Source organism: Anarhichas minor, unplaced genomic scaffold, assembly GCF_050575085.1.
Source record: "Anarhichas minor isolate MPS153535 unplaced genomic scaffold, ASM5057508v1 ptg000011l, whole genome shotgun sequence".
Classification (NCBI taxonomy): domain Eukaryota; kingdom Metazoa; phylum Chordata; class Actinopteri; order Perciformes; family Anarhichadidae; genus Anarhichas; species Anarhichas minor.
Genome location: NW_027466457.1, coordinates 2,480,117 through 2,496,042, shown reverse-complemented (window position 1 = coordinate 2,496,042; position 15,926 = coordinate 2,480,117). Strand labels below are relative to the sequence as shown.

The 15,926-nt window shown below is 39.3% G+C and overlaps 1 protein-coding gene across 1 annotated transcript; it reads right to left on the bottom strand.

The window, feature by feature from the left end:
- Positions 1–8,860: 8,860 nt before the first annotated feature.
- Positions 8,861–11,219, bottom strand: LOC142947971 (leucine-rich repeat-containing protein 4C-like). The gene has a single exon (XM_076089842.1). The coding sequence runs from the start codon at positions 11,217–11,219 to the stop codon at positions 9,273–9,275; it is 1,947 nt and encodes a 648-aa protein (XP_075945957.1). The 3' UTR covers positions 8,861–9,272.
- Between the last annotated feature and the right edge of the window lie 4,707 nt (positions 11,220–15,926).

The following is a 15,926-nucleotide window of genomic DNA, read 5'->3' as shown; positions in this document are numbered from 1 at the left end:
CCGAGAAAATTATACATTCAGATCTAGGGCCTATTGTGATATATGGATTATTCACATTTTTCTTTTGACTGTCCCAGCAGCCAGAAAACACATTTGTAACTATTCAAATGAGAGAGTGTCATTCCTTTGCACCTGATATTTCATCTCTGTTGTCAATTCACAGAGATGCAGGACAATGGCTCTTGGGAATTTCAAATTTCTCATTTGACAGTCATCATCATAGGCAATAAAATAAAAATCAACACAATCTCTATGCTAGTATCCCACCTTAGTCTTGCATTGGCAATAAGCTCCAACAGTATCAAATCACTCAATGTGTATCATTATGCAAGAGCATTATGCACACATCTGAGAACCATTTAAGTTGAATTTATTACATTTGAATTATTCATCACTGTAAAATGGTCATTATATTTGGTGTACATTACTCAAAAGATTTCAATGACTAATTCATTCATATTCATCAGTCACATTAGTGGAGTATTCTAAAGACTGCATATTTTCTAGTGTGGTAGAAAATATGCAGGACAGAATACTTAACACAGCCCTTCATATAATCCTGGAATTTCATGACTATCTAATTAATTTTATGAGTGTCTAATAAAACAATCCCAAAATAAGTTAGATATACTGAAAAAAAAGGCGCAAACACGGTAAGAATCTGTACACAAAGTAAATAGAATGATTGTAATGGACAAAAGCAGATGCTTAATCACTCTAGCCAATGCTCTGTAAACTGTCTGGGAATCCAATTAATTTATGTGATGCCTAATCAGTGCAATAATTGAATGATCCATGAGGGTGAGAGAGCACACCGATCTGTATGGGTGAGAGGGTAGGATGCCCAATAGTTCTGTCTCACAACCATGCCAAGCCATCGATGTTTTTGTGTAAATTGATGGTAGTGTAAGTTAATCTGTGTTCGCATACTTTTTCTTTTTACTTTTAGTACATACTGCTATACTACATACTAACATCATTCACAACATAGTTACCCCGAGATCTATGTGACAGAACAAAGATACCACCAGCAAACTTATAATCACCTGATTAGTGACAGGGGTGTATTATAGCTCCCTCGCTGTGACCAGGGCATTGATTTTCACTGCCATACAGATGACATGCAGCTGTGCATTTCCATACCACCCAAAGATGTCAACCCTAAGTGGTTTACTGCATTGATCACATCAACTTGTGAATGTCACAGAAGTCTTGTGAGCTGCACAGAGGAAAGACACCAATTGTTTCTATAGCTGCAATCCAGAAAGAAATGTCCGTCTCTACAACATTTGGATACAAAGCACGCAGCCTTGAAGCCAATTCTGAGTCTGATGAGTCTTGATGTGCACATAAGAGTTAACATCATCATCACAATTTTAGGAATGTTACCAGAGTACACCATTAGCCCCTCCAAGCAGACTCTGAATGACTACATGCCTTCGTCACCGACAGACTTACTTACTGTAAGACAACTGCAATTTATCCAAAAAGCATCTGCACGATTTACTATTGACCTAAGATCAGAGGAGCACAAAGCACACCTGTTGCTTTACTGGCTTATATTCTGACTCCACTGGTTCCCAAAGCAGATCACAGCGGATGTGTCAGTACTCACTGGGCATATGAGCTGAGCATTTCACTCACACGGCAGGCACAGCACTATGCTCTATTTTCTTTACACTAGCCCCCAGTTTTTATTACAGTTTATATTATTTTTAGTTTAGAATTTACTGTAAAATATCTATCAGACCAACTCCAAGGACTGTATTTCTTTTACTAATTATATTCCCATTTTTATTGCCTTCATTATCTTTTGATTGGTTTCCTTTTTTATTTTAATTGAAATACACATTTTTTTCTATCTCATTTATTGACCCACCTGTAAGTTTTTACATTACAGTCATTTTCCCTGAAAGATGCAATGAATTAAATGTTGATTTGATTAAATCAAGTTAAACAAATCTAAACTAGGTAGTTGGAGTTAAAGGTTGCAAGAGGTGCCGATCTTAAAGCAATGAGTTTCGTGCATGACTAACTCTTGGCATTCTAAACAGGGTCAGTCAGTGCATCCTATCACAGTTTCCACGGGAACACAGACACAGAGCACTGCAGCAGCCGACGACGCCTCCAGTGATCGCCCACACAGAACAAAGCCCGGCCATTACCACGGTGTTGTGGGTATATGAGGACAAAGACAGACAGTGGGTCCATGTTTATATGGCTGGTCGTCCACATTTACAGTATGCAGCTGTGTGGTTGTTTTACTGCATTGCTGGTAAGTTCAAACATGGTGAACACACCCCCAGGAAGTGACTCTCCTTATAAGGAGGGGGAGCTCTATGATGGAGAGCGGGGTTTATTTAGATACTGCAGCACTCCTGGAGAGCAGGGGTATGACAGTGGGTGCACTGTGACTCTGCTCTACTCTGTTATCCTCCAAGAGACGTGTCTTGGTTGTAGGACAGAAGCTGCTGTCAGACGTATCCATTGCCTGCCCTGGTCGCAATGTCTTAAGCTACTAAAAAGTTGTTGTGAGGACCTCAGCTTTGCCGGCTATGCTGTCACACTGCCAGTGACACTGTCACACGTCTTAGTGTTCTTATGAATTTATTTTAATTTGACGCAAATTCTCAATAATTTTGATCCGATGACTGCAGTGTCATAGAGTTTAATACATACACTCTAATTTGAATGAAGTTTTCCCTAATGTCATACCACTGTTAGTGAAAGATTGCTTTTAGATCTACAACAGTGTTTCATATCTGAATCACTCTTTTTACTTCATGATCTGATATGGTTTTGAAAAACATCTCAAATGCAGGCATTGCTTTTTTTTTACTGAAAAGTATCTTTTGCAGTTTAATTTGCTCCCAAGTACAATGATGGCTGCTACCTCATGAGACTTGTACTGTGTATAAAAAAATACAAAAACAAATTACACACGTTTTATTTCACACAAGCTTCAGGTGCTAACTGGCTCTGCAGACTTGCTCACTCACCCCTGTGGAGCAGTAATGACTGAAATGTGTCCTGTATGTACTAGTGAAGTCACAATGAAAGACCCTACAACTGTACAAGCTGTATAAATTGCCATAACATCCACTGTCTTTAAGTGACTTGAAAAGTCAAGTGGGACAGATTGGAATAACCATGCTCACAAACAAGCCTTGTGCCCTTGTTCTTTGATGCGATTCCACCCCTCTTGTCCGAGTCTCACTGCAGTGTTGGATCCTTTACTGCCACAAATTAGAGCTTGCTGCCGGCATCCAGCCTCCAGCATCCACTCCAGATTGCATCCCTCTCATGCCTTATCTGATGATGTAGGCCTGATAATCCAGGAGTATGGGGCTCTCCCTCTCCTTATTAAGTGGTGCCCATTTCTACAGTGCGTGGGAGAGCTTTGTTGTCATTAAGTGACTGTGATGTCATCAGTCCATAGAGAATATGTAACATCTGATCTGCAAAAACTCCTCATCTGAATTTGTACAAAGATCAGACTCTTTTTCCACATGATATGTTAATATTATCTTAGCCTCATATACTGGTTCAGGATCCAACTTGTAACCTTCGCAGTACATGTTACTTCAGTTATTTCTCCCCGATAATAGAGAACACACTTTTCAATTTGAGCGTGTCTGCCATGATGCAGTACTTGAAGGAAAAGGGCAGTTACTGACCTCAAAAGAGGAACTGTCATCATGGGGCATATGGCTGCTTGAAGTCCCAGGGCAGCAGAGGCTGTGAATCAGGGCACATCATCAAATAAATAAAACATATGAAAATGCCTCTTTTTCTCTCTTTTTCTAGGTTTTGGCATATATGTTTAGAAATCTAGAGCTTGCCTCGGTGTAAAAAACTTACCAGAAAACTTGTAAAACATTCTGGTCTCCTGTGAGATTTGTGCTTTTGGTTTACGCACGCTGCCTTATTTCCTATTCAAGGTGATTTTCACTCCAATTATATTTTTGGTGCTAAACTTTCATATGTATCTGTACCTGCTGCTTGGTGACTTTAAAGTTGATTTCATCGTTTTTGAATGTGTTGGACAAACTCAAGTCCTTAGGCTGGATGTCTGACCGTATGTTGAAGGTTGTCAGGAATATACAGCTGCTCAGGATCTGTGCAACATCTTTGCAAAAATATATTTTTTAGCCTTTCCTGCCAGCACTTGCAAGACAGCATCGATAGTCTGCCATTGCTAATAGCGACTACTTTTGCCTTTTGGGTCTAAAAAAGACGAATTCTGACTTTAAGGCAGTTTGAATACAATTGTGGGAAAGCAGTGAGGCAGCTTTTGGTAGTGATTTTTGAATATTTTTAAATGAGATCCCTGAATATTTTCACCTCAAGTGCTTTAGTAAAAAACTGCATGACCTGCATATACAAACATAGTAATATATGTTACCAGTGAATGGTGCACGTTCCTTCTGGTTCCTGCTGTTCAAAACAGTCTGACGTTGGTGACAGGATTCAATCCTGCGAGGGGAAACCCCAATGGATTTCTACCCTTACAAGCCTCCAGACTAACTTTTTTCGCCACCGTACCGGAATATAATTCCAACCCACCTGATGTCAATGTATACCATCAGAAATTTGAAATGTTATCCTCTTACTATTGTCTATTTGCACAAAAACACACAATGGTTCAAATGATTAGGAAAAAAATGCTTTTATTTTGTTTAGATATTTGCTGTGATTTTGATCTTGGCATAAATAGTTTTAAATAAGTAATTTTTACAAGCTACTTAGAGCTAGTTATAGGTGTCGTGTCTCGTCCTGTCTCCAAAGTTGTTTTTTCTTATTTTATCACTTGTTCAATACTTTGTTTTATTTTGTGTTACTTATCTCTCCTCTCATGTCAGATCAATTCACTTCCTGCTTTTGTGTGTTTTCCCGCCACTGTGATTGTCTGCCCCACCCCTGATTGAATACACCTGTGTCTAATCACCTACTCCTCCCCAGTGGATTCTAAACCTGTGTTCCCTCTCTGTGTCAAGCGTTCCAGCAATTTTCCCAAGGTTATGTTCTTGGTTTCCCTAATCTCTGCCTGTTTTTTGTCGACTACGTTTTTGCCTGAGCCCTGCCTGATTTGTTTGCCTGTTCTTACTGCCTTCCCGTGTACCGAACCTCTGCTGATAAGTAAAGACTGTTTTACAAACACCATATCCTGTTATCGGGGTCGTGCATTTGAGTTCTGTTTCTCCTGCGGTTTCACAATTCGTAACACCAGGACAATAAACAGGTCTTTAGTTAATTTTTTGCTTTTTCTACATATTTTGATATTACTTTTTTAACATACTTAAGTATGATTTTTTTTATACGTTCTTTCTACTTTTCAACATAAGATAGTATGTATTTTTACGACATACATAGTATGACTTTTTTATGACTTTTTTCAACAACTATAATATGGCTTTTTTAGAAATACTATACTATGACTTTTTTTTACTTTTTAGAATGCACTATACAATGACTTTTTTCAACATAAAAACTCCAAACGAAGTACTATCATTATCATTTAAATTAAGTTGTAAGCCAGTCGGAGCACCAAGTTATTTTCATAAAGATAAGAATACAACGAAATATAACAGTGTATTTTCTGTATGTACCAGTATGTAGGGTCTTGTATACTCTCATTGTAACACCCTGCAATGTCGTTGAAATTGTGCGGCTGTATTAATGTGAGCAATGTCACCATGAATCTACATTTTCATGAATACTGATATAAAACATGACAGCCATGTATTCAAAATATAGATGAATCAAGCCCTCAAAGATCTGTATTTTTTCCCAATTTTGATGATGACTGGACACAGTTAGAAATTAATAATTGTATTGAAATGTGTCAATAATAGTCAGTAGAAATTGAAATGAACAAATTACAGATTTAAAAGAGTTATCATTTTGATAAATATTGACATTACAGATAAGTTAAACATGTGTGAATGGAGGGGAAAAACACGCTGGTACAACTGTACTTCAGCTTTGTATCTTGAAATATGAGACTTCTAATACTGTTATATATATATATCTATCACGCCTCTTATGGCACAGGATGAAAGCAAGAACCAGACAATACAGAAAAACAACAAGTTTATTTCACCATATTTTGTGTAACTACAAACTCTGGTCTCTATAATCAATCTCCATATCTTTTAAAGGTCTTGAAAGAATGCTTATATGAAAATCAATCTCTTATTCTTTTACAGCATGTTTCTCTTTTTCAATTTTAGAACAGGTTGTTGGCACATGTAAAATCAAAATGTATTTGTTTTTTTTGTTTTATTCTGAAAATTTATTTTTATATAAATCTACCACTAGAACAGCATTCCCTCTCAGAAAAAAAGAATGTGGAAAAAAAAGAATATTGACCAAAAATATTTAGATATCTTACATACATGAGACAGCTTGACTAAAATGCAACAAATTTACCATTTCAATTTTCAGACGATTTACCTCCAACAAAAGGCAAAAAGGGAGAATTGTTACACTCTCTTACGTAAACTGAGTAGAACTGTGGTCATCCCACCACTAGGAACTTAAACACAGACAGATGGCACACACCCATGTCATTATATGGTTTACAAATGTGCCAAACTCCACAGAAGTGCAATTATGGGATAAATTGTGTAAGGGGGTGACAAAAAAAAGCATGATATCAATCAATTATCTCATTCTGTTTGGACTAAAATGATCTGGGGACAGTGAATTCAAAGTGGATAAATCAATTTACTTAACAACTCCAGAATTATCTTGATTATCAAATTATCCGATATAGATTAATTATTTTATTACATTTCAAAAAAGGGAGCCCAGGTAATATTAGCCTCAGGGGAACGGGGCTTTAGATTATTATCTTGTTGTAAAATCTGATTCTCTATTGATAACCTAGTCATGAGTTACTTGGACTCCTACTGTATCTCATTCATTTTCCCTTTTGGACAAATGCTGACACAATAGGTTATGGGAAGCTGCCTATTTGTCTTTTAGGTCACAAATCTGTCTTTTTTGAGAATAAAGCACACACCCCATCTATTGGCTTTTTAAAGGTGGCTGTAAAAGGTTTATTTTTACGTCATTTTGTTCGTCTATATTCTGGAATGTGGGTAGTGGGTACTTATATTGAGCTACTCTGCTTTGTTTAAGGAAGTTCAGAGGCTACCTGATGTAGTTTAGAGTGAATTTGATCAGTGTAAGGGCAGGATGTGGGTGATGTAACATGCATATACCTATACGCACAGCTCGTAAGCTTGAAAGTGTTATGTTTTAACCAAATGCTGAAATGTGACTGTTTATAAAAACAGGAGCACACAGATGGACAGCAGAGATTTGGATTATGTAAGAAGGGTGAAATCCAACCATTAATCCAAGCTGATCACAGTATCTGAAAAAATGGCAAGTCATATACTTTTCATAGATACACCTTTCAAGTCTATAGAGGAGTGTTAGAAACTATTGTGAATTGTGGGCTTCAAGGTTAGGGGAGTGCATTGTGACTCCAAAGACAGTGCATGGCACTATCTGTAACAGTAGTTTTTAATGAGCCATTCTCCTTTATATATTTCCTTACTGTAACACCTTGATATAATGGAACCACAAAACTGAATAAAGCAAGACAGTGGCCTAACTTTGATATAAATTAACTTGGGGGCATCTATCTAAGTGTTGGATCTGACAAATGTCTGCCTAACCACCGCATTTATGATGCCTGCTGGTTTTTACAGCGGGGACTTTGTTTCCAGGGTATGGCTGCCTGCAGAGCTGTGTTCATCCAAAGCTCATGAGCACATCAATTAAAATGGAAATTGTGTTGCTTCAAAGGGTGAAGGAGAGAAGCAGGTGCAACCCAAACATCTGGTTGATGCCCGATCCCACACATTCACCCCTAAAGCCTCTCGCAGCATAATCCCCGGCGCTCAGGGCCAAGTCCTGTGGTTGGCAGGGGCAGGGTGTGAATCGGGAGTTGCCAGGCACTGCCCATGTGGAAGTGTGGCACACAGATGACAGGCAATGTGCTCAGACAGCTGTATAAAGGGTTTAAGCTCTTTCTTCCGCTCATCAGTCTGCTTCTGACAGCACTCAGTTTCTGCAGTATTGCAGATGAGGTAAGGGGTCCCCGCATGAAAAAGGTGGCTTCAAAGCAATCACCTTCATATGCTACACTACAAAGCCCTATAAGGTAAAAGTGAGGTCATGATACATTGGAAACATTTGGAGTCAGTGGACTTTTGCCATAATTTAAGATCATCTACATTCTTCACAAGACTCTCCTACATTTTCATTCACAATTATGCAGATTCTAAAGTACCCATTAATGCTGCTCCTGTATCATGACCATCAAAATCTAAATTGGTCTTAATGCAATTAATGGAATGTTCTCTATAATAATTAGAAGACATCCCAGAGAAGCTGGTAACTTGAGTCAAAACAAGTGGAGATTAGGGATAACATTTTGCATATACATTAGGAACACAAAAACAAATGTAAGATTTTGTCACAGTTAATCAATAGAATTTAATTTAGCTAAAATGCACTTCTAATACTGAGCCTCTACTTTTACAACAGCAGAACACAGGACATGTTTCCCTCATTTAAGCTCCTCAGTCTTTCGATTGCAAAGCAAAGAGTGCCTAATGTGTATGTGACATATATAATAAAAACAGTGAATTGTGATCAAATTCCATCATTGACAGTTCTTTCACTCACTGTGACATAATGAACATGAATGAAGTGTCCAATTAATCTCAGTTACATATGGTCACGAAGATTTCATCACTCTACCCATAGCTGAAGAAGATCACTAATGTGCTCTAGATTTTTCTGATACATGGGGGAAATAGCTCTGATCCAAAGACTGCAGTTTACCCAGAACAAACAATAATTTGCTTCAGGAGTTTTTCCTCAACAGATGTCTTCAAACTGAGTTTGAAAGCATAAGTAAACCAATCCCGTGAAATGAGAGGAAGGAGCAAAAAAACATGAATTAAGTGTTGAAAAAATAATTGCAGAATACAGTTTTTTCTTGATTCAACCACAAGTTTTTTCTTAAATAAATAACTTCTGTTTTGTAAAGACACTTTTTGAAACAGTAGACATACCCTAATTCCCAAAGTCATTGAATAAACATCACCAGCCACTGAATTGCCAGACACACAAGTCTGTTTCTCCATGTCTGAGCCATAGTTCTCACAACCAATTGTCTGTTTTGTCCTGTCAGTAATGTCTTCATGTAATTCCATCAGTTTGATGTCTCATTAAAAAAAAAAAAAAAATTAGATTTGGGTCTCTTGTACATTGTCTTTTGAGCTGGCCCGGATTAACAAAGGTTCGTGCGCTGAACTGTGTATGGAGTTGATAGTGGAGGCATGGTTGTATGCAGTTTTATAGGCGTTGTAGTGGTTGAGGTGCTCATGCTCAAGAGGAGGCAGGGTCAGGTGGCCTTCCATGCCCGGGCCTCCTGTCACACAGTCCTCGTCGACATTGATGATCTCAATGGTGCGTGTAGGTGCGTGGTGGTTCTGCTGGTGGTGCTGTTTGCGCATCTTGTAGAAGATGATCAGCATGACTGCTGCCATGAGTGTGATTGCAACAAAGCAGCCAATGATGATCTTAGTTGTCTTCATGACCTCATCCAAGCCGTTCAGTGAGCCCTCTCCACCCAGCTCTGTGACGGGGATTGTGTAAGTCTTCTCTGTGGCGCGAGTGTAGAGCGGAGTCCGGACTGTTGTGGTAGTTGTAGAGGTGGGTGAAACAGACTCCCATGCACCAGCAGAAGGTGTGGGGCCCACCTTCTGTTGCACAGCAGTGGTGAAGGCTTCATTATGTGGCGATTCTATGGTCTCCACCGTCACTGTGGTGAAGTAGCTGAAGCTGCTGTTCTCTGTAGAGGACACATTGAGTGTGGCAGATGCTGTTGTGTTTCCTGCAGAATTACTGACCATACATGTGTATGTGCCTGTGTCCTGCATGGTAACATTGGTGAAGTTCAGAGTGCCATCATTCAGCACAGAGATTCTGATCTTGTAAGCACCGTGTGTCATGACGGAACCATTGGGTGTAATCCAGCTTACCGAGGTCAAGGAGCTGGCTCTGCATTTCAACTCTGCAGCACTTCCTTCTGTCACATTTAGGTCTGCAGGAGGCTCCACAATAACAGGAGCATAACAGTGAAAGTAGTTCTGGTCCAGCTCGCCAATATATCGTCCTTTATGGTGCGTTGGGGAGCTGCAGCGGGCACAGCAGCTGGTGTTAGCTGGTACCATCTCCTTTAGCCACCAGCTAAGCCAGAGGATATCACAGTTACAATTCCACGGGTTGTGGTGCAAGTGCACCCTTTCCAGGTGATGTAAAGGAGTGAAGAGATCATGGGGCAAAAGGGTAAGGTTGTTATGGGCTAGATTGAGCTCCACTAGAGACTGCAGATCATCAAAAGAGTTCCTTTCAATGATCTGGATCTGGGCATGCATCATCCATAGCTTCTGCAAATGGATGAGCCCCTTAAAAGAGCCAGGTCGGATAACAGCTAGCTGGTTCCCCGACATCTCCAGTTCATCCAGCTTCACCAGGGGAATAAGATTGGGAATTTCCTTCAGATTGCACATTCCCAGATTTAGGTAGCGCAGATTACTCAGCCCTTCAAAGGCCCCCTCAGATATGTAGGAGAGCCGTTTGAGCTCCCCAAGGTCCAACCGGCGTAATGAGGGCACTCTGTTGAAAGCATAAGAGGGAATGCTCTCTATGGGGTTATTTCTCAGCCAAAGCTCCTTTAGTTTGGACAGGTACTCAAATGCCCCGTTTGGAATAGTGGTGAGGCGGTTATCGAAAAGCTCCAAGGTATTGAGGCTGGCCAGTCCATTGAAGGCCCCCAGCTCAATTTTGCGTATGTGGTTTTTGCTCAGCTGCAGGATCTCCAGATGTCTTAGGTGCTTGAAGCTGTCCACCTTTATGACCTGAATTAGATTTTCTTGCAGATTCAGGTAGCGGGTGTTGGTAGAGATGCCATCAGGGACATCCCGCAGGCCTCGCCGGGTGCAGATGACTTTGCTGAACTGGTTACTACAGGAGCAGGCAGAGGGGCATGTCTGAGCACGTACCAGCCCTGCCACCACCAGCAGCTGGAGGGCCAGAAGCAGCACAAAAAAAGGGTCGGACAAGGCCCGGTTCCACCTAGGACCTCGCATCATCTGCTGCTGCTGAGAGGAGGTCATCTTGTTTAACATTCATAATTCATTGACTGGTTTTGCACTCTTTGGAATGAGGATTTGGGCTCACTGGAATGAAATGAGAGACAGAAGAGATACATTAGATAATTGACCATTGTTAGATACTCATATGTCACTTCCAATCATTAGCACTGAAATACTCAACATAGCAAATTTGAAATCACAAAAAGTCAAATTTGAAAGTTTGTATATCTGTTGCAGCCACAAATAATCACATGCACACACACACTTGCAACTGTGATAGAGTGCCTTATATTCATCTGTGTTTCTGGGTACACTGTCCTCCATGCACTCTCAATCTCAGTCACATCACATAAAATAAAATCACAATGAATATGCTGACTTCTGTGTGGGAAGGGAAGAAAACCAGCTCTGACTGCTGTGTTGTGTGAGTTCTATTTGAGACTCAAGAGACATAAATAATAAGGAAGCTTGCCACCCACCAGTCCTTCGAGTCGAGAAATCTGGGAATGTCTGATTACAACTCTCGGTTCCTCAAAGGCATGTACGTATGTGACTGGAATGTCGAACAAGAAAGTCAAAATAGTACTGGGGAATTTGTTTGTGTAACTCTTTATGTATTACACCAGAGGAAACTGTGGAAATACAAACAATGTATTATTTGATTAAGATGTACTGTGTGCAAGAGAGATGATGTATGGAGTGTGACTAAATAATGGTGTTTATTTAATTGATTCAGGGTATTCTATCTTCCTGTTTTGTACTTGCTAATACCAGTATTATTCAAAGTTGCTCATGATTTTTGGTTGCACATAATGGTTAAAAAAGATGCCATTCATACAATATAAATGACAAGCATACAGCAAGGAAACACTGCAATGGGTGGAAGTAAAGCAAAAAATAATACTTTCTACTGTAAAGTAAAAACTGGAATTCAAATTGTGAGTTTTTAAAGTGATATGACAACATAATATGTATGTACATAGAATGATGGTGATACAATGTATAAAGACATAAAGTAGTCTTTATCATTCATGAATCATTACTAAGCAAACATCACACCATGGACTAGTTATACATTATTGAGATGGTGCATTATTGCTTTTGGCTTTGCGCCAAAATGAATTGGTTTCTAGAGCACATTTGTAGAGGGGTTCAAGTATTAGATATCAAAATCTAGCCCGACTAGAAATCCATTAAGCGATAGCTTGTTACCACTAACATGCTAATTATATTAGCTTCAGTGTTCAGGTACGACAGCCCTGTGTGACTTTATAAATAGACTGAACAGTATAGAATATTTATAGTGAATGCTGTGATGGGCATGCCAACTGAAGATCATCACTACAGCTTGTCGTAAAGCTGACAAAATTCATTCCGACATTATTTCTCATCATTGCCATAGAAAGATTGATTTTGTTTGCTCTACTAAGTGAAAAACAGGGAAACACGGGTCGGAAGTGACTCACAGAGTCAACACAGATAAAGAGAAACATTTATAGCGCCTCTAATCTACCTGACCTGAATGCTTTTAAGTGTGGGAGGAAAGTGGAGCACGTTCAGAAAATCAATGTGAACATGAAGAAAAAATGTAAACTTTATACCTGCAGTGAAAGGAAAGGAATGTGTTTTGGAGCTACAAATAGCATCAGTAAATCTGTTTGACTGTCACACAAGTACGTTTTAATCTAGAAACAAAGTAATCATATGAGATCTAAGAGACCAGGGTTCTTCTGATATGTATTTGATGAATAAAGTAAAACAGCTGTCAATAATATATAATACAAAATAAACATTGTTATTCATTGTCTCTGTGTTAACTGTCACAACACTGTGGGTTTAGAACACATAACAAAATTATAAAATTCAAAAAAGGTTTATGACATTTAAAAAAAAATAATTGCTGCTCTAAATAGAACAGAATACGTTTTCACTGTTGATCTTTAAAATTCTGCAAATGAAGACATCCGTGAACATGAGACACCTCAAAGGTGAATTGAAAACATTAAGGGACTGTTAAGCGGACACACACACACACACAGAGTGTGTAACAGCATTAGCATGACAGCTGATTTCTGAACAGAATTAAACAAATCAAATACATGAGCTGTTGTGGGATCACAGTATGCTTCTGCTTCTATACAGTATGTTCAACACAGCCTAATCTGCAACAGACGACTCTTCACTTAAGAATGAGCAGGCTATTACTGTAACTACTGATTAATTGCTTGATTACTGACTCCATTTATTCTTCAATTACAAAATTTGAATTTCAAGTAGCAAAAGCCTGAGGGTGGAGAAATAATGTGTTTCCATGCAGGGGTCCAGGCAAATTTGACAGGGATCAGACACCAGACTGATAATCACATGTCTTCATCGCATTTTTTATTTGTTAGGAATGAAAGCCTTGCACTAAACAATTGACTATGGTACAATCCAGGGTACAGGGATTTGTTGCTTCCATCCTCTACTGACCCTCTCAGAAGTGAATTTCAATAAAAGTGAAAACACTCACTTATTATTCTGACAAGTACAATGCTTTTTCAAGGTAATATTCCCTCATTATTATGACCAACTACAAAACTCGATACACAGTTTGGATTTGTGAATAACTATTCCTCAGAAAAGGAATCCCTGTATCTCATCCCACTATTTACTCATCCTCCTTTTCAAGAGATCAAACCTCAAAATGAGAAACAATAAATCAGCAATCCAAATTATGGCAGCAGAATAGATGAAGTTTATTTACAAAGCAAAACAATGCATCCTCACACCGACAATGAAAGCAGCAAAATTGGATTTACGTAGCACAGTGAAGGAATTAGATTAAAAGAGATAAGGAAAATGAGATTAAGAAAAGAATGCATTTTCAAATTTTTGTCCTAACAGATTATGAACTGTCTCTTTGTCTGGTAGAGAACACAAAAGCATGACCCAGATTAGCAATTGACAATTGAAGAGCAAGATCTGCAACATTTCTGAATTAATTTCTGGTTTATGAAACGGAAATGATTCACACTGAATCCAACCATACAAATAAACTCTGTATGCGTCTATACTGCAGCATAGATGAGAAAAAAGGATTACATCTTAAACATGTCTTATCAAAAGGTGCAATGATGTAAATTCACATGATTCACATTCTATTACAGTAATCAGGACAATCTTTTAGCTACCATTCACATTACATTATGAAACATTAGTAATTGACTATACGGTAGCAAAGATTACCTTCAATTTAGCAACCCAGATAAAACCGAGCATACTCCTGTTTAGAGTACTCTATTTTCAGACACTAGTCTCAGCTAGTGTTAATTGATGCTTAGCTAACGCTAGCTCTGTAGTGCACAGCTATGTTTTTTTGTGGGTGAAGTTCTGGGTGCTGTGGAATATAAAGTTAGTGATTGTTAGGGGTATTCCTGTTGACTATCTAAAAGCAAGTGGCTGCAGTCATAAATCACATATAACGGCTTGTGTTGCATTGACTGCCGCCACTCCCCATCAGCATGAACTGATTCTCACTACCATTTGAGGCGGCTACCTGTGCCAATAAGTGTAACTTGCTCCACTGACCAGCACTATTGTCTGCTCCCCTCTAGAAAGGATACCGACAGGAGGCCGATGTAGCTATTATAGTAGAAGAAAAAAATATGGGCGGCATGCTGGTATTCATACTAACTCCAGTAAAGCGAACACACCTGCAACAAAGCAGGGATCATTTCATTGGTCAACATTGGTTTTGACATGGTTATCGCACAAACAAATCCAAGAGCAAAGGAGAAATCAGAGAGCAGATGTTTCACGAACACACAAAAGCAGCCTGAGTGTGAGGAGAAGAGCTGAAGCTGGAACGCAGGAAATCTGTGCAAGCATCAGCAACCAGCTCTTCACTCCTTTTCCCAAAAACCCTCCCTTAGCATCTGCCCCCGGGCCACTTAAAGGTAACCAATGGAAAATAACTTTGCCAGCCATAGAAACAAGATACTCATCTCTTTCCTTGACACAACTAATCAATACTCATACTGCATAAATACAGTGGCTGTCTTATTGATATTGGTCAGCTATCCTTCTCATCCAGAGTACGGACTTACTGTGTACAATGGCCACACTTCTAACAGAGTTGAATCTAACATCATATAACGGATACATGTTTTGATTCCTTCCTAAGGAACAGAGTCTCACTTTTGATATTCTGTAAATCATAAATATAATCCAAGCTGCAAGCAGCGGTGTATGGGCCCTCGCATCCTCTCGCACGCCGGGGGTATTGGACACGGCCATAAATATCTGCGACCATCAGACAGGGCGCCCACAAGTTAGACGTATTTTTAATGCGTGGAGTGCGTGATGTTGGAAATCATGTAGTGCACATATTCCACTAGTTTCTGTATCCACTATGTGGCGCTAAAGAACACGCACAAACATGCTTTATGTTGCTCTACATCAAGTGCAGACCTCATCATGTAAATCGGATTCCGTTTGTCACATAACGCTGACTTCCTGTTGCCAGTAAGTGGCACTATGACTATGAGTGAAAATTGGCTTGTAGACATCCTCAGGCCATGACTGTTATCAAGCATGGCAAGTTTGGGACAGATTTGAGCAAGTCCAGTGGAGTTACATCAGCTTGTTGTTTAATGGCGAATCACGTAAAATGGCCACCACGCCACAGCTACGCCATTCCATCGAACATAAAGGTCTTTAGATTGTACCGAGTCAATTTGAAGTGGATTTGACCCTAGG

Bases quoted from the DNA above. Each gene is read 5' to 3' on its own strand.
- LOC142947971 (XM_076089842.1), bottom strand. From the start codon at position 11,219: ATGTTAAACAAGATGACCTCCTCTCAGCAGCAGCAGATGATGCGAGGT.